Genomic DNA, 26,114 nt, shown 5'->3' with positions numbered 1-26,114 from the left:
AGCCTGGCTGACTTCCTGTATTGGAGCTGGGCTGAACAACCATTGCTTGGAGCCAAGAAGTGCAGGAGAGGGAAGAATTCAGCTGGTCTCATCCACATATTCCATTTCATGTCAAAAACAGACCATGGCCCCACTCTGGCGCAGACATAGGAACATCATGTCTAGTTTGGCCTGTAAGATCTGAGCTTTTAAAAAATTACCTATTGATCTTAATTGTTCTTTATTTTAAAAATAAATGTATAAACAAGAGCCTAATTTACTGTAAGCTCAAAGAGATTAGAAAAGCCAACCAAGGACCAATTTGGATAAAACTTCAACTGGTCCCTTTAATCATGTGGAGTATTATTACTGTTACCATTATTTATATACTGCATTTCAACACAAAAGATCCCAAAGCAGTTTGCTTAGAAGAATAACAATAAGGAGAAGATGGTTCCCTGTCCCCAAAGGGTTCACAGTCTAAAAAGAAATACGAGGTAGGCACCGGCTGCGACAGCCACTGGAGGGATGCTTTGCTGGGGTTGAATACAGGTGAAACTCAGAAAATTAGAATATCGTGCAAAAGTCCATTAATTTCAGTAATGCAAATTAAAAGGTGAAACTGATATATGAGACAGACGCATTACATGCAAAGTGAGATAAGTCAAGCCTTAATTTGTTATAATTGTGATGATCATGGTGTACAGCTCATGAGAACCCCAAATCCACAATCCCAGAAAATTAGAATATTACATGGAACCAAGAAGACAAGGATTGTAGAATAGAACAATATCGGACCTCCAAAAAGTATACAGTGTACTGTGCTTGATTGGCCAGCAAACTCGCCTGACCTGACCCCATAGAGAATCTATGGAGCATTGCCAAGAGAAGGATGAGAGACATGAGACCAAACAATGCAGAAGAGCTGAAGGCCGCTAATGAAGCATCCTGGTCTTCCATAACACCTCATCAGTGCCACAGGCTGATAGCATCCATGCCACGCCACATTGAGGCAGTAATTGCTGCAAAAGGGGCCCAAACCAAGTACTGAATACATATGCATGCTTATACTTTTCAGAGGTCCAATATTGTTCTATTCTACAATCCTTGTCTTCTTGTTTCCATGTAATATTCTAATTTTCTGGGATTGTGGATTTGGGGTTTTCATGAGCTGTACGCCATGATCATCACAATGATAACAAATTAAGGCTTGACTTATCTCGCTTTGCATGTAATGCGTCTGTCTCATATATCAGTTTCACCTTTTAATTTGCATTACTGAAATTAATGGACTTTTGCACGATATTCTAATTTTCCGAGTTTCACCTGTATCTCCAGTTTTTCTCCCTCTGCTTAATATAAAAAGCATCACCACTTTGAAAGGTGCCCCTTTGCCCACTTAATAGGGGCACTGCTAGGTGGGCAAAGTTAGCAATACTCTTGAAAACTGGGATGCATGGAGCAGGAGTTCCCCCTCTCTGCCAGCACCTAGTGCTCCAGCACACTGTAGCCTAATTGTGCAAGGGCAATTAAAAATGACTTTAAAGTAGTATTTGAACAGTGCTTTGAAGGTAGTTCATTTGAACTGCTCCCCATGTGGCAAAGTGCCAGCATAGTGGATGCGAGATGTGCACACACCCATGTTCCTGCCCCATGAGATTTAAAGGGACCAGTTAGGGTCTTGTCCAAAGCAGTCCCAAGCAGTAACCAGAAAACCCTTTTCATTTTTTTTTTAAATAACCCGAAATGGGTAAACTGTGTCAGTTCCTTAGCTGCATAGCTTAGTCATCAATCCGTTGGTGACAGCACAAGGATCATTACATTAGAACTTCTTAACGCCTCCACAAATTTTTCACTGTAGACTTGACTCTCTCCCTTGCCCCATCCATTTAGCTCTTACATAAGGCATTGTTGCTTTGGGAAATTAATCCCTTTTTGTCAGTCCATAAAAATCTCTTCCTTAAATGAGGAAAGGCACAGGAAACAAAACAGAGTTGCCCAGCGGTGCAGCTAGGTAATTTTACCACCTGGACTTAATGGCCTTATGGGACCCTCCCTATACACACACATGCGGAATTCTTACTTGCATCATGCCAATGAATTCAAATGCAACATGGAACATTAACAACTTCTAGCAACCATTTTGAGAACTAACTGTCAAAGATAACATGTGGCCCTGAAAGTCTGCAACATAGGTTTGCTTTCCCACTAGCTGCATTGGCTGCCTTTACACGTAATGCCAAACGGGAGGCTAATAAGCCAGAGGTTCCATTTCATGGTTGTCCAAATGTGTGAAACCGCAGTTCCATCACAAAAATAATCCAAGGCTTTCAAGCCAAAACCATAATCTGGATCGCCAGTCTGTAATGAGTTTAGTTGCTCCAAGCTGAGGTTTGAAAGTGGCATCATGTCATCCAAATTCTGCCACCACCATAACCTGGGTTTTGTGCTGTGGCTGCTGCCAAAGCCATAGAGATGGTGGCTCAGACCAGCCCAGAGACGATCCAGCTCTATGCCTACAACGCTTCTTGCCTCTCCAAACACTTGCCCCACCCCTTGCTGTGTCTGCACTCCTCCAGCTATTGCCCAGCAACAGGGATGCCACATTGTTCTGTTGTCACTTTCCAAGCTTCAAAGCATGTCAAAGAGAAAAGTCACACTGGGGGATGCCCACTTTCCAATGTGTCTCATGTTCCCCCCTTTGGCAATCTGCAGAAAAAGGGGATGGGATGACAAGATGGGCACTTTGTGGTTAGGTCTCCATATATCAAGTAATGAAGAAGTATTTGCACAAGCACATGGAATCCCAGTGACACCACAAACTGAGCAACCCGGTTGTTTCTCAACAAAGACAAAACATGCCTCCCAGGGTTTGAGTTGAAAGGCAACCCCTAGAATTCTCGAGGGGCTCTGCTCCATTTTTTGGTACACTTTGTTTGTTTGTTCGTTCGTTTATTTATGAGATTTATATACCGCCCTTCCAAAAATGGCTCAGGGCAGTTTACAACAAAATTAAAAAAAAAACAATTTAAACCAGTTAACAATTAAAATAAAAACTATATAAACAGAATAAAACCAATTAAAGATTCAAACAGATTAAAAACCCTGGAAAACCAGGGCAAACATTTAAAACAATTTAAAACAGTTTACAACAGTTTAAAAATTCTGGAAGGCCAGGCCAAATAGGTAGGTTTTAAGGGCTCTCCTGGAAGATAATAATGAACTCAAATTAAGGATTTCTGCCAGGAGTGCATTCCAAGCCCGGGGCAGCTACAGTGAAGGCCCGCCTCTAAGTTGCCACCAGATGAACAGGTGGTAACTGGAGATGGACCTCCTCAGATGACCTTAACATGCCATGGGGATCATGCAGAAGAAGGCACTCTTTAAGATAACTCGGACCTAAGCCATTCAGGGCTTTAAAGGTAATAACTAGCACTTTGTATTTTGCCCGGAAACGTATCGGCAATCAGTGTAACTGTTTCAAGACAGGCATAATATGGTCTCTCCGGGTTGCCCAGAGACCAGTCTGGCGGCCGCATTTTGAACTAACTGAAGTTTCCAAACAATGTACAAAGGGCTAGGTAACCTTACCCTAAAAATTGCACACACACCCAGCTGCTATTTCCCCACACCATTATTGGCACTTGGTCTCTTGCCATTTCCACCCTGTTCCCTTGTAGACCCATGAGATCCTGCTGATTTTTCTATATAACCATATCTGCAAACTCAGCATCTGGATGCCATAAATGATTATGTCCGTTACTGCACTTGGGCACAGTAGCACTTTGGGCTGAAATGTATCATTCGGTCTTAATTGCAAAGCTTGAGTTTAGAGGAAAGGAAAAAAGAACAAGCCAAAAGGCAGTTTCATTCCTCAGGCTGCAACTTCAGAACTCTGTGTGTGTGTGTACAAATGAGTTCAGAATGGCACAAAGTGCTTTGTTGTCATGGAAACTTCATGCATCGAAGGGATGCCAATGACACTCCTAATGCATGTTCCATGAGCATCAGTGGCAGCTCAAGGCCTCTGTGCAGCTGGGGCAGAGTGCCAAATGCTGTCTCCTTCCCCCCTACTATTTAAAACAGGGGGCAGAAGGCTATCTTGCTACCTTGCTGGTGTTCCAACAAGTTGAAACCTGAGGCGACCACCTCACTTTGCCTCACGGAAGGGTCGCCTCACTTGGCATTGTTGTCACTGAATATAGTGGGATTTATTCCCAAGTAAACATGTATAAGACAGCAGCATTATAACCTCAACCTATGAATTCCATTCATAGACATTTTCTCAGAAGTCTATTCTACGGATTTCTACAGAACTGACTCCTCAGTAAGTGTGCACAGGATTGTGGCTGTGCAGTGCAGTCCTGGCACTCCTCATCTCAGTCTTGGGCAGCTTTTCATTAAAAAAGATTGTTGTTGTTGTTTTGTACATGTCTATCTCGTCTCTCCATTTCTGAGAAATGTGCAAGGAGGCTTACAAGGGTGAAAAACTAGAATAAATATACACGACAAAATTAATATCAATACTAGTAACAAAGTCTCAGAGCAAGCAGCATCATGAAAACCAAATAGTGTGTCTACGCTAACTGAATCAAATAAAAAAGAGAAGCTACCAGCAATATAAAACATATTCAAAGAGCCATGGAAGATCTCTAAAACGAGGAGTGTGCATGCATAAACAAATGACCAAGTAAGTCCAGCAGAAGAACTACATACAGAAATATCTATCATGAATAGTTTGGCCCAGAGAGGGGCAAATTGGATGAGTTTCAGAAGACCCATGATTGGATTGCAGAAGTAGACGTAGATCTAGAAGAAAATGGAAATAGAAGAATCTAGAAGAAGTAGAAGTAGGGTAGAAGTAGAAGTAGATCTTTTTCTTAGAAGTAGTTGCAGGGGCCCCTGAATTTCAATGGAGCCACAGCAGGAGACTAACAGGGAGGGTTTTCAACCCTTCCCCATGTACCATGTCCCCAATCTACCAGGCTCCCTGTGTTCTTCTATTTTTATCTGCATCTCCAGCGTGTTGGTTTTGTTGCAATTTGTTGGTTTTGTCTGATTTTTAAAAATTGTTTTAAATTTTCCCTATTTTTCTTGCACCAGCCATCTTCAGCATATCTAATCAAGATTTATTTATTTATTTATTTATTTGAAGCATTTCATATACCGCCCACTCCAAAGACTCCGGGTGGTGTACAACGACATGTAAATAAGGAAACATTAAAATTACAATCAAAAATTACATTAAAAATTGCAAACTAAGATAACGAAAAGGAAATAGAGTAAACCACAGGGCAAATGCCTGGTGGAAAAGAAAGGTCTTCAGTAAGGATTTAAAGACCAGTAAAGAGGGGGCTAGATAAATCTGAAAGGGAAGAGAATTCCAAAGAAGTGGAGCAGCAACCGAAAAAGCCCTTTCACGGGTCCTAGAACTCTGAACCTCTTGAAAACCAGGGACTGACAAAAGAGCCATCTGAAACGATCTAACAGGATGGGATGTAACTTGATGGGAGAGGTGGTTCTGTAGGTAAACAGGCGGGCGCCAAGCCCTGCAAGGCTTTGAAGGTAAGAAGCAGGACTTTGAATTTAATGTGAGTGGAAAGGGCGGGGCGGGGATACATAAGTGAATACAGATCTCACTGCCTGCCCCTTGCTGGAAAATGGCAAGATAGAGGGCAATAATCCTTATTTTATTTCATGTTCAGCCAGGTTCACTGGGGGCACTGCACACTCCCTACAGAGGTATTCTGAGCATAAAGCGGGAAAGTCTAATGCATGTTGAGACTTTTAAAGGAAGGGAAAGAAACAGATTAAATGCAGACATATCACAGTCGTAAAAAGCAGTTCTGGGAAGATCCGCTCTCTCTTGAAGGCAATTGTTTTCTTGGTGATGGGATCAAGCTAACAGGTGCAGCAGGAGGTAGATTGTATTGAAATTTGTGGAGCTGCTAGAAGCTTTTGGCAGCCAGTAGGCACGCCATGGCAAAACAGAAGAACCAAGGGAAGTCTCCAGATGGATTTGCACATCAGAGCCATGCTCTCATAGAGAGGAATGTTTAAGCCCACTGATTTCTGCATGCGTCATTCTGTGTGGTAGTGTGGCCTAGGGCTACAGCAACTTCACACAGCTGTGTACAATCCATAAATTATGCTCCAGCATCCCTGTGGTGGTTGTAAGAAATCCGCTCCTCGATGGAGGCCAGCTTTTGAAGAATGCTTTAGGCTAGCTACAGCCTAGTCCAGTCCTAGACTGCGGGTGGGGCAGAAAGAGAACAAGCAGGAAATCAGGAAAGCAGGCTGGATTGTGAAAAACTAAAGGTAAAAGTAAAATGTGCTGTCGAGTCGGTGTTGACTCCTGGCGACCACAGAGCCCTGTGGTTGTCTTTGGTAGAATCCAGGAGGGGTTTGCCGTTGCCATCTCCCACACTGTATGAGATGATGCCTTTCAGCATCTTCCTATATCGCTGCTGTGTAAAAAACTAAATGGCTCTCTTGACTAAATTCCTGATATACTGATTTTAATTTACTGTGGCTGGTCCTTGTATGTAACAACCAGTTGCAGAGAAGAAGCAGCCAGAGAGGGTGCATGTCTTCATTTCTTGCCTGTGGGCTTTCTGGAGGCATCTGGTGGGCCAATGTGTGAAAAAGGGCGCTGGACTAGATAGGCCATAGTCCTGATCCAGCCTAAGGATCTTATGTACTTAACCCTTAGTTCTCTGGATTCTATAATCCCTTGCAAAGGATCCCAGAAAACACCTAGCAGAGGCACTTAGGGTGGCCCAGCTGCACAGAATAGGCACATCAAAGGGTTATTTGGTTTTGCCCAGAACATAAAGGAAGAAACCATATACTTGAAAGCATGTATCTATTTCATGAATTCTACAACTGACTACATTGCACAGGCTGTGTTTGCATGCACATGGCCACATGCATCTACTTCTCCAACTGCATAAATTTCATATTTTGAACAGGCACATCCAATACTGAGTACTACTGTTTATATACCACTCTTCAACCAAAGTTCTCAAAGTGGTTCACACAGAAAAATAAATAACACATATACAAAGGGATCCTCCTTTACCCACAATGCACTGAGGTTCAGAGAAAGTTAGTGTGAACAGAACCCACCACAGCCATGCATAGAGGTTGAGGCTGATATTCACTACAATCAAGTCCAGCCAGCAGCAGTACAAGAACAACTGCTGTACTCTTTGCACCAGCGCTAGAGACTTTAAATCCAGTCCCATGAGCCACTTTACGAATGCAACAGCTCACAAGAGGAGGGAATGCTAGACTGTTATTCTTGATGGTTTGCATTTTGCATAGATTATCCAGAAATTCAAATGTGATTCTTCCGAGCTTAGTTAACATCAGTTCTGGCATGTTGACATGGATGCTGTTGAAGAGGGGTTAAAAACAACATCACACACATCGAGTATTAATTATGGCTCCACGAACATTTCCTTTGCACAATAGAAAATAAGAGGTTGTGGAGAAGCTCCACTCCACTGCCAGTGAATCATAGCAACACTGCTCTCTGCACGACACTCGGATCGCATGAGCAGTGCCAGAGTAAGAGCATTTCCAAAAGACAGTGGCAGAAGGGCTGTAATTATAACAAACATCACACGGAGTTCTTTGTTTTCTCTTCTGCATGTTCCCCATATTATTATGCTGCTTTTCAACAGGAAATTTCTCAGAGCAGTTTTCATAGAAAAAAAGAGAAATAGGAAGGAGGTTGTTCCCTGTCTCCAAAGGACACATACAAGATTTATGCCAGTGACAGCCACCGGTGGGGCCGGATAGGGACAGTTGCTCACCCCTTGTTACATATAAGAGAGCCATTGCTCTAAAAGATGCCTCTTTGCCAGGAGTATGAGTGGTTAATGATTGTGCTGACTTTTTTTTTTTAAATTTAAGGAGGCCACTTGCTTTCCACAGGCTCTCCTTGTATACTTGCAAATAAACAGAAATAGATACGAGCAGAACACCATAAGACTCTCATGCTCTCTCATCCAAAGGAAATTAAATCCTGTAGTGCTGCCCCTAGACATTTTGCCACTTTGGGAAGTGGGAAGTACCTAACAGCATGTTCTGATCTTCAACAGAAGATTAAAGCAAAGCCTGCAAATGGACTTCCTGTTTGCTGGCCTGGGCTGCAGTCACATGAAAATCCATGTCAGTGTCAGATATTTCTGGAGGCTTCCATCACCAGCATGGAAACTCTTCAAGCAGTCATGAGGATCTGTGTGGCAGACATTACAGCCATGGCAAGGGGAGTTGATGTACAGGAGCATCCTGCGTTAGGGATACAAAAGTAGGGTGTCTGGGCTCTGAGCAGCCAGAGCAGGACAGAGATCTGGTGCTCAGCTGCAAAGGGTGGGCCCACCAAAAGAGCTTCTCTGTTTAAAAGTGGCAGCACGGTCTATCAGGAAGGAGATGCTGAAATTAGAGATTGCTGGCCAAGCCATGTTGTCATCGGGGAAGATGGCAGAGGGAAAGAGGAAGGAGAAGGGTGTTGCCTGAGAGGGCTCTTGCAAGATCAGTCATGGAGGAAGCCGGAAGTCCTTTGTGTGACTACCTGAGATACACAGCATTATACAAAGAGATTAGGAAAGAGTCAAGGAAGAGAAAAAAGGATGAGAGGAAGTGACTGCTTGATGCCCAGAGAGAGGTGATGAGATGAGATGAGTGTACAGGGGGAGGACAAGGGTGTGAATAAATCCCCTGCCCTCCATACTGGGGTATTTGTAAGGAGAGAAGAGAAAGGCTCTGCCCGCTGATGGACACAGGTGGAAAAGATATCAGTCTATCAAGAAACATTAATAAGTCCACGAACACCCATTTGGTGCCCAGTAATAGGCTCCGTAGAACAATCAGTGAAGGAAACCTGCTTCCTGGCCTGAAATCAGGAGCTGGTGAGGCTGCAGCTCTCACCTGGAGAGCTCCCCATAAGCAACTTGCTTTGAAAAGACCCAGAGCTGGAATGAGGCCTTAAATTCCTCTAGGCTCAGACTAGGGGTGTACAAACTGGCTTGAATCCGAACCTATTTAACATCGAACTGGTTCAGTATGAAGGTTCAGTGTCGAGCCGAACCAACCCCAGTTGGGCTTGACCCCAAACCGAACACACACACCCAGATTGGGGGTTCGACAGATATTTTTGTAAAACAATTATTTATTTTTTAACTAAGAAAATGGCCACCGTGCCAGGGAACAGGCCCAGAAAGGGCTGAAGATGCCCAAACTGGGTGATTTCTAATAGCAGGAAGGCTGCTGGGGGTAGGGCAAACCTCCATGGACACCCTACCACCACCTTGGAGAAGCGCCCCCAGAGGGGGTAGGTTTTTAAAAAAGGAATTTTGTTTTTAAAAAAATGTTCGTTGAACCCCACCCTGAACCAAAACGGGGGAGGAGTTTCCCAAAGAGGGCCAAAACCAAACTGGCCCAGTGCGGTTTGAGTTAGGTTCAGACTCAAACCGAACTGGGCCAGTAGGTTTTGTGCACATCCCTAGCTCAGACTGCCCCTCCTAGGCTCCGTCTTCTTGCCTGGAGAACAGAAATACCCTCAGGCCTGGAGTCCAGCACTTGTTCTCTGCTCCATCAGGTCCCTGTGGCCCACTGTTAGCACTCTTTTGCAGTCTTGGGGGAGAGCAAGATACATTGCACATTGCCATTGCACAATTGTTGTTTTTTCCAGAGTCCAGAGTGGGAATACAGCCTGCAGAACTGCGAGGGTGCCGATACCCATAAGACTTTGGCTGCTTTGATTGCAGTGAACATGTACGTTTTATGGTTTGTTAATAAACACATTCGCTGACGTGATGATCAGTGGTACGGCACCGCTGTGCACCTCATCAGGTATGCTGTGGACCCATAAAGAGACCCTGATTCTACAGGAAGTGGGGGTTGCATAATCAGTACTACTGCAGTTACTCCCACTGCGACAACAGTCCTCATGTGCTGCACAGCAGTGTCATGTCAGTCCCTCTGTTCAAATCATGGTGAACAAATGTGAGATGTTCATCACAGGCCCATTCACTGCAATTAAGGTAGACAAACTCCGATGAGTACAACCACTTGATTTTCTGCATGGAACTTCCAAACAGTCAGGAGCAAAAGATGCTACTAGCTTGATTTATTAACTGATATGGGTACTGACCGATACAGTCCTACCAGAGGAGAGCTATTCTTGTGGTTGCAAGCAAGACTTGTCCCCTTAGCTAAGCAGGGTCCACCCTGGATGCATATGAATGGGAGACAATGTGAGCACTGGAAGATATTCCCCTCAGGGGATGGAGCCGCTCTGGGAAGAGCAGAAGTTTCCAGGTTCCCTCCCTGGCATCTCCAATATAGGGCTGAGAGAGAATACTGACTGCAACCTTGGAAAAGTCGCTGCCAGTCTGTGAAGACAATACTGAGCTAGATAAACCAATGGTCTGACTCAATATATGGCAGCTTCCTATGTTCCACCCCCACCTGAACTGACTATCCCTAAAGTAACTACATCGTTTATTCACAGTGTGTACTTCCCAAATGTTGGCCGCTGCTTATTATAAAAATAATGAATGCCCTGTGGACACTGACTTCGCCTGGCCGCCTTTATTTAATAGTGCACTCTCACACTTCTGCAGGCTGTACACCCACTCTGAACTCTGGAAGAAACAACAATCTTACAATGGTAATGAGTGTGTTGCTTTGCGGAAGATTGCAAAGGAGAGTGTGAAGGCACTGATCACCTGACAAAATAGCATGAATTGAGCACTGCACATCATTGCCATCCATGCAAAATCTTCAGAAACTGTGCAACATAAAAAGGTCTCTCTTTGGGATCCATGGCGTGTTCAAAGGGTTGCTTTATGCTTTGTCAAAACTGACAAGCAAAGATGTCTGGTGTTTACTTGTGGAGCAGCCACTCAGGCTGCTGGGAAAAGACACCCTCACCCAAGGAGGAAGAACAGAGGAGCCGACAAGCAGTGGCTGTTTTCTCAGGAAAATGTAGCACATGCTTTCCTGCTGCCATATTTTGCAGAACGGCACAGATGGCACAACAGTAGGAGCAGCTTACTAGATAAACTGTGAAGAGGGGGTGGGAGGTGGGAAATATTCCTCAGTGTCTCTTTGAATTATTCTCTCACCTTATAACTTTTGGGTTTACAGGAAGGCATGGCCAGTTTTGCTGGTAATATTTCAACTTGTCTTCAGTGATTCAAGTGGGAGCGCTTAAGTCTTCCACACACAGAAGCATGAATAGTCATCATCGCTATAACCCAAAGGGAGAGATGCAGAAATGTGTGTAGGCTGTGCTGACAAATATTCCTTCTCTGGTGTGCATTTATCCCTCCAGAGGATTAAAGTGATGAGGCAGGGAGGACTTTTAATGCATGCATGTTGGTGTAGAGAGCCAACAGGAGGCAGACTTCAAAACGGGCCTATAAAACTGTAGATGACAGAAAAGTGTTCACAGGGTTTCCCATTCTTTCTGAGTAGAAAGAATGCTCTTCCTCAGAGGCAGGAGCTCACATCTCTGTGCATAAGTAATGCTGTGTCTGCGTTATAAGCAAGGCTATGCATATCCTACAACAGCGATGGGTAGAGGCGTTTGGGAATTACTTTTTTTTTTGGCAACATGGGGAGCTGCCTTACAGCGAGTCACACCCTTGGTCCATCTAGCTAAGTATTGCCTACACTGATTCTCCAAGGTTGCAGGCAGGAGTCTTTCCCAGACTACCTGGAGATGCCAGAGAGTGGATCGGGGCCTTCTGCATTCAAGCAGTTGCTCTACCACAGAGCTACGGCCTCATCCCCTAAGAGGAGTATCTTACAGCCAGAGGTGCACCTAGGTAATTTTGGAGCCTGGACCTAAAGGCCTGTGGAGGCCCACCCCGCCACCCCCCCCCCCGCTGCAAGTTAAGCATCATTTTTTAACACGTAGGTTTTTGAGGGCACAAACCACATCACCCAGGACAAACTAAAGAGGATTTGGTGGGGGGAGGTGCTATGGAGGCCCTGGACTTGGGCCCTGAAGTCCAGGGGTAAGAGCACCTCTGCTTACAGCAGACAATACTGTACTCATCCAAATGCAAACCAGATGGACCCTGCTTAGCAAAGGGGATAATTCATGCTTGCTATCACAAGACCTTAAGTGGCACAGCAGGGAAATGCTTGACTAGCAAGTCAGAGGTTGCCGGTTCGAATCCCCGCTGGTATGTTTCCCAGACTATGGGAAACACCTATATCGGGCAGCAGCGATATAGGAAGATGCTGAAAGGCATCATCTCATACTGCATGGGAGGAGGCAAAGGTAAACTCCTCCTGTATTCTACCAAAGACAACCACAGGGCTCTGTGGGTGCCAGGAGTCGAAATCGACTCAACAGCACACTTTACCTTTTACCTTTACCGCAAGACCAGCTCTCCCCTCAAGAGAGGAAGAATTTTCCCAGTGTGCATAATTTTAATTATTTTTGGATAACACACAGTCCTGATGAGGAGAATTTGCTCCAAGGAAGAGTACTTATACTCAGAGCTCTCTTGCCGCTTTTAACATTTCACTTTGTTTACTTGTGGGCAGTCTTTTGCCCCAGGGAAAAAAGATGGCAAGGTGCTGCATTGAAGATTTAAAACAGCATAGTTAACAGACAAGCAACTTTCCCCACACTCAAAGGAAGATTGCAAAGAAGTATGACACTAATGAGGAGCTAAAATTTCTCAAAGCAGAGTACTAAATGCCAGCCAGGGATCCAGGGGCGTAGCAAGGTTGGAGTGGGCCCAGAGACAAGATTTTAAAATGCCCCCCCATTGAAGCTCAGCTCATGAAATCTTAAATGAGGCTGAATAGTGGAAACAAAAAGCATAGTAAAATTTATCTATCTATCTATCTATCTATCTATCTATCTATCTATCTATCTATCTATCTGTCTGTCTGTCTGTCTGTCTATCTATCTATCTATCTATCTATCTATCTATCTATCTATCTATCTCTCATGTGCCACTATAGAACATCATCCTAAATTATTTTTTAAAAGGTTCTGTAAATTGTAGACGATGCAAGTCATTTAATGGTACTAGAGAAAGATATGCTCTTCTGGTAACTCCAGGTCTTAACACTCACATCAATTTCGGAGGATGAATACAACTGAAAGAAGTCTGGGTGCGTACACGGCTGGGGGAGTCAGTCATGTGACTTGCCTCTGGGGGCCCCCCAAGGCAGTGGGCCCCCAGACAACTGTCTCCCCTTGCCCTATTATAGTTACGCCCCTGCAGGGATCCAACCTGGTGATAGTGGTCATCTTCCACTTCTGGTCAAAAGAGGGAAAGTGCAAGGAGATCAGCCCACCGGTACTGGTTTCTTTACACCCAATAACTAATGCGGGTGGGACCGCCTCTGCAAAAGAAAGAGCTTCCACATCAGGCTTGTTTGCTGGTCTGAGCAACTGTCTTGTTGCCTTTTTCTAACAGGAGCAGGGCCTTACACTGCTTGGGCCAAATCCATATTTCTTGATTCAGTACAGATGCCAAGAGAAACGGTAGCCAGCAAGCTGTCTGCGAGCAGTTGCCAGTTATGTAAATGTAAGTAGGGTTTCCAGTTTGCCAAAGATGTTTCTCCAGTGGTTTCCTCTTTTTCTCAGGTAGATGGGCAGCAAAGGTTCATTTCGGGTCGTTTTGGGGCCACTGCTGGGCTCCACCTTTTTACAGCTGAGCTCCACCCCTGTATCAGATGTTTCCCTCAATTTTCAAGAGTCCTGCGGCATCACCAAGTCCTGCCTCAGAAACCTCAAGCTTTGGACGGGAATGCCAGTTGTACGAGGGATCTGTGAATGCACACATACTACCACTACCACTGTTTATATATCTCTTTTCAACAAAAGTTCTCAAAGCAATTTACAAAGGGAGGAGGAGGAGGAGGAGATTGAGAAGGAGAAGAAGCTTCCCTGTCCCCAAAGGGATTCACAGTCTAAAAAGAAACACATGGTAGACACCAGCAACAACCCTTGCAGAGATGCTGTGTTGGGGTTGGATAGGGATCTTAGAGATATATGTGTTAAGGCTGTAATCCCGAGAAAGGTTATTATTATTGTTATTAAATTTAAGGAACCATTAATGAAGCACAGGATTGCAGGCCTGTTTTATCTTTATGTTAGCACAGGATTGTGCTAAACATAATCTTTAGTACAGGATTGCAGGCCTGTTTTATCTTTATGTTACAATTGACTGGGCAAAATGGCTATGTCTCCCTCCAAGATACAAGACATATCATGTTCTGTGACCTCATCAACTGCGGGCAAATTCGCACAAGTTTCTATCTGCAGCAAAAGCTCTCAAGCATGTAACTGCAGGGGATTGTCAGTGAATATCACATCAACACAGTATTTCAGAAACTGATATTGGGGTTTGTTCTATTTAACACTAAAGGGATGCATCATACTTAATTTCGTACATGAGGATTAACCTACACAGGTTAACCTACAGATATTTATGTAGGGAAAATGTGATTGATCTTTGTACTCACTGCAGAGGCTATTCCCACGATCGCCAAAAAGTGGGTCAAGAAAGCCCAGCCCACTTTTTGGTGATTGTGTGCTGCAATGGGAGTCACATGGCTCCCGGCAGTTAGCCACGTTAAATCCCCCTCCCCTTAAATGAGGTTAACGGAGCAATCACTCCATTAACCTTCTTTTTGTGCTCGTGTACCACGCGGCCTGCAATCCCCACAGCCCCCACCGGCTCCATAACGGAGCCAGCAGTCATGTGGGCGGCCAATCCGTCGTGTGGGCTAAGCCCGTTCTCCCCACAGAACCCTGTCAGGCGCTTCATATGTGTTGTGTGAAGTGCCTCATTATGTTATAGCCTACACACCTTTTCTTAAGTATGTAATCTCTTAGCAGAGAATACTCTCCAGGTAGGAAATGATGATACATAAAGCAGTCTTAATACACAAATATCCCCATTTGCTTCAGAAAACTTCAATGAATGCACAATTGCTTGGTCTTATTGTCATGGTGGTCACAGTCCCAAATAATATGAGCAAAAAAATCACAAAAAGGTTTGCAAGCTTTTCATTTCGCAGAGCTCTTCCTTGGGAACGGTGATGGGGCTGTTAATTGGAGGAGCACTTGTTCAAAATAAATAAAGCAAATGTCTCATCAGGCTTTTGAGTTATGCTGATGCAGGAGTGGAGCTATAATTGGGCAGATGGGTTAAAAGAACCCGAGCCTCCTCGCTCCTGGGAGCTGCCTGGCCAGCCTCATTCCCAGCCAGCTTCGTTATCAGCTGGGTATTTTTATCATTCTCTGCCAAGCCAGGGAGGGAAAGTATAATACCCCCAGCCAACAACAAAGCTGACTAGGTCATAGCCTCTGGAGGGCCACACTGTCCCTTCTGGGTGCTGGCCACACCCCCTATGTGTGACAACATATGCAGGGGATGGGGCTGGCATGCATGAGGGGCTGCGAGGAAGAGGGGTGAACACGAGCCCCCTCTCCCTTAGCCACACACTTGTGCTGATCGGTTGGGTATTAAGCTGCTGTACTGTTTTGTGCTTCTTTGCTGTTAAGTGCTGTTGGATTTTTATGTTGCTGGGTGGGGTGTTTTTTTGCTGTGATGGTAATTTACTATATTATTATCTATATATTTAATTCTCTTAGCCGGCATGCATGCCCAGGATTTGGTGGCAGAACTCTCGTGACATGCTGTAAGAGTTCCGGCATTAATAATGGAGGCGGCCCGGCCTGGCCCGGCTGAGGGAGGAGGAGAGGGGGAAGAAAGCAGCAGCAGTGACGGGCGGGTGGGCGGTGGTGGGCAGATGGGGGAGCGCCGCAGGGGGGCAGGCGGGAGAAATCAGCGGCTGGCGGGGGAGGGGGAAGCAAGCGGTGGCAGGCGGGAAAGAGAAAGCAGAGACTGGTGGGTGGGCTTGGGGTGGGGGAGAAAGCCGGGGGTGGGGACCAGAGGCGCAGATAGTCTGCACCTGGTTCAGCTAGTAATTATTGTTTTATATTAATTACTAGTCAGGCAATCCCTCCAGGCTTTAGAGTGTCCACTCACAGAGGAGGGGGCCCACCAGAGGACATCTTGCCAAGGACCTATTCAAATCCTGAGCCAGCTTTGGCAATATAGATACTTGCTAAAGGGCTGCTACTGAAAACAGCCTCCATATCATGAATAGTTGCTGCAGTCAAGGTCTCAAGCTCCAAGTTCTGGCCCACCTTGCATGCCCCCACAATCTTCTGCCTGAGGCAGCCACCTCACCTTGCCCCATGGAAGGGCTGCCTTGAGTTGCTGCCTCAGCTGCAACATTTAGAAGTGCTTACCATTTCATCATACTGGTATTCAGTCTCTATGACTTCGCTAGACATGGCAGTAAGGCCAAATCCAGATCTCAGGGAGATTTTACATATTTGACATATGGGTTTCTCCTCCTGCCCTTCCCACCCACTAATGGGCTTCCTTTAGAGGCCCCTATGATGTGAATGGGTGGGCAGGGCAGAAGATTGCAGGGCAGATGACCCTTAAAGGACTTCCACATCAGGCTTGCTTGCCGGTCTGAGCATCTGTCTTGTTGTCTTTGCCTAAGAGGAGCTGGGCCTGACACTGCTTGGGCCAAATCCATGTTTCATTTTTTCAGGACAGATGCCAACAAAAGCAGTAATTGGAGAGTTGTCTGCACACAGTTGCCAGTTATGCAAATGTTGTAAGTAGGCTTTTCCATTTGATCAAAAATGTCCTAGATCCCCGGGCAAGTTCCCAACTTGGCTAACCCCCCTGATGTCAGGCATGAGTGGCAGCTACCAGTGGGTGCATAACAACTTTCAGTTTTGGCCAGTTCTTACAATGGAGGGGAGTAAGCACTGGGATCTCCCATGGCTATGTATTAAGACCAGTGCCATTTAAAATTCATGAATGATCTGAACTCAGGGGATGAGCAGTGGGGAAGTTCAGCTTGTGGATGACACAAAACGATTCATATTTTTTGAAAATCCAAGAACCCCAAAAAGGTCTTTCCAAGCTGGGGGAGTGGGCAACAAAATGGCAAATGAGACTCAGCATAAGCCAGTGAAAATGATGCACACTGAGCCAAAAATAAGCTTCGCATATACACTAATGGAGTCTAAAGTGGTGATGATGACTTAGGAGAGAAATCTGAGGGTGGATAGGCCTCTCTGGCTCTGCAGGGAAGAGACTGCTTGAACCTGGACTGCACCACCCAGCACCAGGGACCAGAAGAGAGAGCCTCCCCACGCATCATGTTGTGTGTGGGTTTTGACTGGAAGCCACTTTGGAAGCCAATCTTGGCTGGAAAGCAGAATAAAAATAAAACAGATACATAAATAACTTGATGCCACTTCCTTTGGTGAACGAAGGTGGAGAAAATTGCAACACAATGAAGTTGCATCACATCCTTTGATTTACTAGAACAGGAGTGGCCAACTTGAGGCTCTTCAGCTATTGGTGGAATATACAACTCAATAAATTGCAGCTGGGGATGATGGGAGTTGTAGTCTAACAACAGCTGTACTAGATGGTGTGGAGGAGACATGGGGCTCAGTGGCGCTCTTACCCCAAGACCTTGGGGCCCTGGTCCATGGCCTTCGGGGTAAGGGAGGCCTCCAAATGGCCAGGGGAGCCTCCAGTAGCCACCCTGCACCTGCTATGCGGCTACACGGCCACACTGAACCTCCAGGGTTGGTGGGTTTTTTTTGCATAATTTAAACCTCCATGTGTGCAGCTGAGGGGTGGCGGCTGGGGGTGGGTGGGCCTGGGATATGTGTGAGCTGAGCAGGCCTTGCCTCCCTCCCTGGAGAAGGCTACAGATGGAGCAACCGCTGGACCTGTCCATTCAGCCCAGCGGCTCTTGATAACTGTGAGGCATTCCAGCACTCCCACGCAGTTGAAATAGATCATCACAAGCCCATGATGTCACGGGCTCGCGGCGATCTATTTCAACTGTGCAGGCATGCTGGAGCACCTCACAGTTATCAAGAGCCACTGGGCTGAACGGACAGGCCCAGTGGTCGCTCTGGCCACCGCCGGGATGGGGGGAGGTGAGGCCTGCTCATCTCACCCTCTGGCTGCCACCCCTTGGTCACGCACATGGATGCTTAAATTATGCAAACCCCCCACAAAATACCAGAGATTCGGCATGGCATGGCGAGCATGGAGTGACTGTAGGAGACCCCCCCAAAAGCAGGTTTTGGGGGGCCTTGTGGCAGGGGGCCTTGCAGTGGGGGCAGTCTGAGTGCCCCAATTACCTCGATGTGCCCCTGATGGGGCTATCTTAACTGGCTGACACACGATCTCCATAACCTCTAGTTTCAGCTTCTGTGTCTGTCCATACATGGGAACTCTAAGCTGACTGAAATGCATCCGAGACGGTGATACCAGGTTCTTAGCGCTTAAAGCTAATTTAAATTTGTCTGACTAAATCTATTTACACACTGGGAGCAAGCAGTATCAAAGCTGCTTCAGGGATACTTATAATCATGGCCCTGGGGTTATATACATACACCTCCTTTCAAGTAATGAGCACACACACACACATTTACTTGGGAATGGAAGTATGAAGAACTCAAAGAAATCAAGACTGAGCTGTCCCCCCCCCCGCCAACCATGTAATTGGTCCCAGCTAAATACTGAAGCAGAATCGTTTCTATATCCTGCCATGATTGGCATAAGCTTATGAGCCAGGATCAATCGAGCAAAAAGCTTTTATTAAATTTCTCACAAACCTTCCATCGGGGTATTATTGTCTGGTCGATTTGCAAAGACAACGTCCACATATTCAAGCTGCAGCCTCTGGAGAGAAGCCTTTAATCCTAGAAGTTAAAGAGAAAAGAAAAAGAAACCCCACAGCATTAGAAAGACTCAAAATGAGGTGCAGAGCACCAACGGTATCCCAGTGAACCTGTCAAATTGCAGCCTCCCGAGGGGACACAATTCAGAGCTGAATTTTTATTTCAGAGTACACCTAATCAAAAACATCTCAGAGTGAATTTTTTGGCATAACCCCTCATGGTATGCCACATGGGTATTGCTCAATAAAATCAACCCAGCCGCTCAGGGAGCCACTAGAAGGGAAAACCCAGAGAAGGGGGACATAGCAGTTTGTTATACAGTTATGATTCCCAAGATGGTTCAACACAGCAAAAAATAGAACATGGCGCACATTTGCTAGAACCCATCCAGAAGTGCCAGTCAGATGTGTCTCAGTAATATCTTTTTGGCCTCTGCAGAAAAGCCCTTTCAGTCTTATAAGGTGTCTGAGGGAAAAGTGGCTCCCATTTTAATTCAGAAAAATAGTGTGCCTTGGTAGCAGAAGTTTAATAAATACTGGTGTAGTTAGCCTGGTTAAGAGGGACCCACAGATAACGGATCTGTGGATAATGAGGTTTGCCTGTGCTTTCCTTTCTAGAAACTTAAGGAGGCTTACAATAGTGAAACCCTGGGCTGTGGGGTGGGCAGGATTACCATACAATGATATAACACCCAAGAAGAGAGTTCTACCAGACAACAACACAGGGAGAAAAACAAAAGCAAACATCAGACCAATTCAGGGAAAGCCAGCTGGAAAGGGTGAGGGTTTGCTTGCTGTTGAACCACTCCCAAAGACTTCTGGGGCAGGGAACTTCATAGGATGGGGCAGCCACTGAGAAGGCCCTCTCTTGTGTGCCCACCCCAATTCACTTCTGCGGGAGGAGGCACATGCAAGAAGGTCTCTTGAGATGTTCTCACTGATTGTTCACACAACTGAGGGAGAGTGTGATCCTTCAGGTACCATGGCCCCAAGCCATTTAAGGCTTTCAAGGTTAAAATCAGCACCTTGAATCATACCTGGAGACAAACTGGGAACCATCAGGCTTGTATCCTGCTGTTCAAGCGTGTTCAGGCTGTATTGGAAAACGGGTACATTTACCAGATGTGATTTCACCTGCTACAGGTAAGTTTGCTGCTGGACCAGGTAGCCAATGAGGACTTGAGGAGAGCTGGCCTTGTGCTAGCAAGCATGCATTGTCCCCGTTGCTAAGCAAGGAGACAACATGTGTGAGCACTGTAAGACGGTGGCAGAGGGAGGCTGGCGGCAGCCTGTATTTGGCCGCCACTGCAGCCCCCTGGCCCTGACCCCCACATCTGACCTCAGTCGCAGAGGCCCAGCTAGCCACTCCTGCGTGTCTGAAGTCAGATGTGGGGGCCTGGTCTCCCTCCCAAACGGCGCTGCATGGACCCGTTTTGGAGGGAGATCAGGGCCGGAGCGCCTCTCCCTGTCGACGCTGACATCAGACGTTGGGGGGAGGGCGTGCCTGGGGCCACGAGGCGCAGCCCCTGGGGGCAACAGCCCAGGTTCTTTGAACCCATTTGTCCAATGGTGGCTCCGCCCCTGCTGTAAGATATTTCCCTTAGGGGATGAGGCTGCTCTGGGATGAGCATCTGCATGATTGCATGCAGAGGATTATAAGTTCCCTCCCTAGCATCTAGGGGGATATCTATGGTGGGGCAGGCAAGGCACATGCCCCGGGCGCCACTTGAAGGGGGGGTGCCATTTTGTAAAATGTAAAAATTTTAAAAAATGGCTGCCGAAAACAAAATGGACACCGTGCATGCTCAAATAGCCTCTGTGAGGCCCTAGGCCATGCCAGGCCTTGCAGAGGCCATCTGAGCATGCACAGTGGCCATTTTTTTTAAAAAAAAAATTATTATTAAAAACGGCTACCGCATATGCTCAAATGGTCCCTGCGAGGCCCTAGAGACCAGTGGGGGGAGGGGGAACCTTTGCACACATACACACAGGGCATTTAGGAAGCCCCCCAAGGAGCTACAGGCAATTTTTTTTTAAAAAAAAAAGTTAATATAATATAAGACACTATACACATATTCAGTTTTGCACTATGTACAGAGAATCAGGGCTTGTGATTACTGAGCTGACGCTTAAGAGCTAGGATTGTATTCACTTGCTTCTACTTTGCTTCTTGTGATAAGTGAGTTAAATGTGATGTCTTAATAATATGGCTATTAATGGTAAGTTTGCCTTTGAATCAGTGTGAAATCCTTAGTATTAAGGCCCACTGGGAGTTTCTTGCTCTTTTGCTCTCGTTTCAACTGTCTTTCTGAAAGACTAGAATATATTTCAAGCAGTGACACAGTTTACTCTGCATATCCTTTAATTATTTTCAGAGTATCTGGGAAAAGTAAAATTCTCCATTGATTTTTAAAACTTATGTAATGGTGATGCTACAGCGCATAGTAGAGAATTAGACAGGCACTTCTGTTTAGTTTTCCAAGTACACCTCCACAAAGGATTTGGGTATTTCATGAGCCCCAGAATACTGAAATTTGTAGTTTCCCGGCATGTTTTGGTCTGGCTACGTCCACTGCTAAATCGTTTTTGAAATCTTAAAAGATTAACGGGCTTGACTTGTATTTTTGAGCTGATATTATGGTGAAGTTGTTAGAGGTTGTTGATTTTTACCCACAATAGGTAAAACAGCAGAGCACTAAGGAATGAGCACACACTCCAGTTACAGAGCAGGTAGCAGAGGATGGTTTGGATATTGCAGCTATTTAGAGAAAACACAGGGAGATCCTTGTATGACTAAACACTAAACATTTATTGGCTAAATACACTTAGACAGGAAAGACCTATATCTGGTGGCGCAGTGGTAAAACTGCCGCCCTGTAACCAGAAGGTTGCAAGTTCGATCCTGACCAAGGGCTCAAGGTTGACTCAGCCTTCCATCCTTCCGAGGTCGGTAAAATGAGTACCCAGAATGTTGGGGGGCAATATGCTAAATCATTGTAAACCACTTAGAGAGCTCCGGCTATAAAGCGGTATATAAATGTAAGTGCTATTGCTATTGCTATCTAATCTAAAGGACTACATAATGAATAGGTAAGGAGAGAGAGAGAGATGTTTTCATCTGCTCTTTAGGAGGAAAGGAAGGATTGTGACTCAGCACAGGAAGTGCTGCAGAGTCAGTTCAGGGGTCATAGTGTAGGGACAGATAGGGAGACCCTGACTCACTGTATCTACTCCCAATGCCCCTAGTGGTCATTAGGACAGTTGGTGCAAAAGGTCGATGCACTGGAAGTTAATCTCCAACAGAAGTTACCTGAAAGATGGGTGTCAGATGTTTGGACAGGGGTTGCAATTTCAGTGTTTGCCCTAGGCACTATTTTCCCTAAATACGCCTCTGCTAGCATCTCTAAGATGGGGCTGAAAGAGACTCCTGCCTGCAACCTTGGAGACGCCACTGCTAGTCTGTGTAGACAATACTGAGCTAGATGGACCAATGTTCTGACTTGCTATGAGGCAGCTTCCTATGTTCCTATGTATCTATGAGTGTGCCTCTGTTTAAGAACATTCCAATTCCTTGCAAATGAAATCCTTAATTCTAGGGAGCCCTCAAAGAATAGACACTCCATTATTGCTGATCATCTAGTTCTCCAAGATCAGGGTTTCAAAGCAATATCCGCAAACATCTCCCCCCTTTTTTGGGGGGGGGAGAGTACAATATATGAAGCACTTAATGAAATTGATAAGATATAGGGGGAAATTACCACATTTCAAGAGGCAGCATGTGACGTATTAGAAAAGAAGCTGCTATGAGTGAACAAGGCAGTGCCATGTTAGTCAGAGATAACAAGACATTGAGCAGAAGGTAACAGCAGTAACAGATAATAAAGGGGCAGAAGACATTAGTTAAGAGAAGAGAGCATAAAATGAAAAGTGATTTGAGGAGAGATTATGGGAAAGATGGATTGGTTCCAGCTGTTGCACTGAATCAGAAAGTGGCCCTAGATTAGTAATTCTAGCATCCTTATTCCGAGGTTGTAAAGGGGACGTCTTGCTCAGAGGATCAGGGACGCTTTGCATGTGAAGTTTTCCTTGGAAAATGTGCATATTGTCTGTGCAACAACCACATGTGATAGCTATATTTTGCTCCATGTGGTGCAGTGGGGGAAGCAGCTTGCCTAGGGAGCAAGAGGCTGTTAGTTTGAATCCCTGCTGGTGTGCTTCCCAGACTGTGCCTAGTAAATATATATTTGTAGTCACTTATATCGGGCAGCAGCGATATAGGAAGGGATTGCAGGCGGATGCTCACTTCAGTGACAACAGCAAAGACATCATCTCATACTGTGCGGGAGGAAGGCAATGGTAAACCACTCCTGTATTCTACCAAGAAAATCACATGGCTCTGTGGTTGCCAGGAGTCGACAGCAACTCGGCAGCACAATTTTTCCTTTCCTTTACACATGGTCAAGTGCAACTTCCTACCACTTGAGTGCAATCTCCACAAACTACCCAGGCATCCTCATATGTCCAGTTTCTGAGCTTCCAGAGGGATCTGGTTGGCTGTTGGAAACAGAAGACCAGACTAGCTAGACATTGGTCTGATCCAGCAAGCCAGTTAGCCCTCAGACTAAGGGGCCACATTAGATGCAGGATTGCCAAGAGGTGGGTACATGAGGAGAACCTGCTGTGCTGGAGAAATAGCAGAGGCTAATGTGCTGAGGAAAAGGCTGCAATTCTAGGCCTAGGACTAGATGTACAGATACACACACGCACACACAGAGATAGATAGATTGCATGACTCTTCCTGCAGTCATTTAAAAAGTAAATCTGAGTACAGGCTCCTCAAATGCATGTTGCAGATAGGAAGTGCACTGCTGTATCTGTGTTCAACAACACAACATGTGAATAACTGTACCTGTGTACAGATCTGTATCCATGCATACTGTATATTCATTGTATGAGAGTTACAGTAAATATACTGTGTGAAGAGGGCACCTAAGTATACATACATGGCAGTGTATGAATAGGAATGAATAGGACTTACTCCTGTGTAAATATGCATAGGATCAGCATGCCTCTCAGCCTCTGACACCACTTGTGTGCATGCATATGAAGGAAAAATAGTTGGGTGGCTGAGCACAGATACAGTAGGTGGTGGTATTTAGATTAGACTAACTGTGATATAGAGTCACCGTAAGTGGCGCAGCGGGAAATGCTTGACTAACAAGCAGAAGGTTGCCAGTTCAAATCCCCGCTGGTATGTTTCCCAGACTATGGGAAACTCCTATATCGGGCAGCAGTGATATAAGAAGATACTGAAAAGCATCATGTCATACTGTGCGGGAGATGGCAATGGTGAACCCCTCCTATATTCTACTAAAGACAACCACAGGGCTCTGTGGTTGCTAGGAGTCGAAATTGACTTGATGGCACATTTTACCTTAGCTGTGATATGGGGGGAGGATTAGGCCCCTCCCACACCAACCACTTCAGCACCCTCCCCCTCCATCCCATTGCTACTTTTTGAAAACAGAAAAAAGATGTTGGGAAGTCCAACCACAGAACTCTTGGGTTGCATCTAGTTTAATCCTAAATCTGGTTTCTTCCTCTGCCCCCCCCCCCGGCAACTATTCCTGTACAGTACTTATGGTTAAAAACTCCAATGGTAGAGGTATTTTTAAAAGAAGTTTCTCCCCCATCACTTGCCCTAGATACTAGGAAGTGCATTCAGCTTAGAAACCTACCCAATGCAGATTTTCATTTGCAGTTTGTCAAATCTCTGGGTTCTCTTGATGTTTTACTACCTCATGAACAGGGCAAGTGGGTAGCATAGGAAATGCTTGTTAATACTGGATTACTGAGGAAGGTACCATTGAATGTGCCTCAGCTACTGTCGGATTCACATTTGACTAGAAGCAGCTTGGTATTAAGCTTCTGCAGAGTTATTGCTCTCTCGCCCCTGGGATGCTTGAAAGAGACGATGTGATCTGCTCTGGATGTAATTAATTTTGCTCCTCCTTGGCAGCAATAGTTGGGAAAGTTGCCCTTTTTAAATGCAGCATATTTCAGACCCTCTCACTCAACGCAAGAGAATGTGGGATAGCCATCCTTCACCAACCACGGTTTTGCCAACCATGGTTTTAAGTATCCATGAATGGGAAACTGTCAACCATGACCCGAGTATCCATGGTTGGCAAGGCATTTTAGTGATTGGGGGGGGCATTTTCACAATTTGGGGGGCATTTTCATTATTTGGGTTCAAAGGTTGGGTTTGGGTTCAAAGGTTTAATCTGCTCATTCTGATCCTTGCTGATTCCTGGGAGTTAACCAGACATGGCTTCATGCCGCGGGGTATCCGAAGAGCAAATCTGCTTCGCAGCTGCTTAATCCAGGGGATTAAATGGACCGTTCACATAGGGTCAGCTCCTCTCCGCATTCCCTATGGATCTTTCTCCTGTGTGTGTTCCCACAGCTTGCTCTGGGTTTTTTCTCCAACCAGTCACATCCTAGAGGTGGAAGCAAGAGATGCCTCCTTCATCATCATTATTTTTTGTTAGTTTGACAGCTGGCATTCTGCAAGATTGACGAGGCAAAACAACAGAACGCTTAACCCGAATCTGCCAACTCTGACCCAAATCTTTGCTGATTTTTATAAAGAACTTGCCTCCTTCATCACCTTAGCGGCCCCCCCCCCCCCGACATTAGTTAGAGGGCCGGAAAGCATGAAGTCTTGGAACAGCAGAAAAAGCCCACATTTTGCATTCCCATTCATGCTTGCTTTAACTCAGGAATGTGTGTGAGTGGAAAAAAGAATTAGAAAAACTCCACAGAATTTTACCCATCTGTCACAACTCTCCCCCTCCCCCACCCCCACGCTCACAATTTTTTTACCCCAAGTGCTCACAATTGCAAATCATTCAAAAGAGCAGACAATAAGGAACGCAACTGTCAAATTCCTCTTCATTTAGCCTTGCGGAAGATCGGCGAGAAAAGTTGCCAAGCAGCGCCCTCTGCTGATATTTGCTGTTTGGCAAGTCCACCCAGCAATTTTTTTTCAAACCAACCAACCAACCAACCAACCAACAAACAAACCCACAAAAGTTGGAGTTTTGAAAAAAGCTGAATTATTGGCAATGGCCCTTCCAGACATCGCAGAGAAGAGTCGGGGCATACCATAAACCTCGTGTTCCCACCTCCCCAAAAAGCCGCTGGAAATAGAGGGTTTTTAAAAAACCATGGACATAATTTGGGCTAAGCTAGAATGTGCAGCCCTCATTCAGGAAAAACCAGAATCATGTGTGAATTGGTCCCTGATAGCTTGCTGCAACTTTGGGTAAATCCGGCTATGTGAA

The 26,114-nt window shown here is 45.5% G+C and overlaps 1 protein-coding gene across 1 annotated transcript in view; it reads right to left on the bottom strand.

Moving 5' to 3' along the window:
• Positions 1-26,114, bottom strand: part of KCNAB1 (potassium voltage-gated channel subfamily A regulatory beta subunit 1) — a 259,277-nt gene that overhangs the window by 28,574 nt on the left and 204,589 nt on the right. Inside the window, exon 8 of the mRNA XM_053307497.1 lies at positions 18,704-18,790. Coding sequence (XP_053163472.1) covers positions 18,704-18,790 — 87 coding nt within the window. The remainder of the gene's footprint in view (positions 1-18,703; positions 18,791-26,114) is intronic.

This window comes from Hemicordylus capensis, chromosome 3, assembly GCF_027244095.1.
Source record: "Hemicordylus capensis ecotype Gifberg chromosome 3, rHemCap1.1.pri, whole genome shotgun sequence".
In the NCBI taxonomy this organism is placed as follows: domain Eukaryota; kingdom Metazoa; phylum Chordata; class Lepidosauria; order Squamata; family Cordylidae; genus Hemicordylus; species Hemicordylus capensis.
This window is presented reverse-complemented; position numbering and strand designations above follow the sequence as displayed.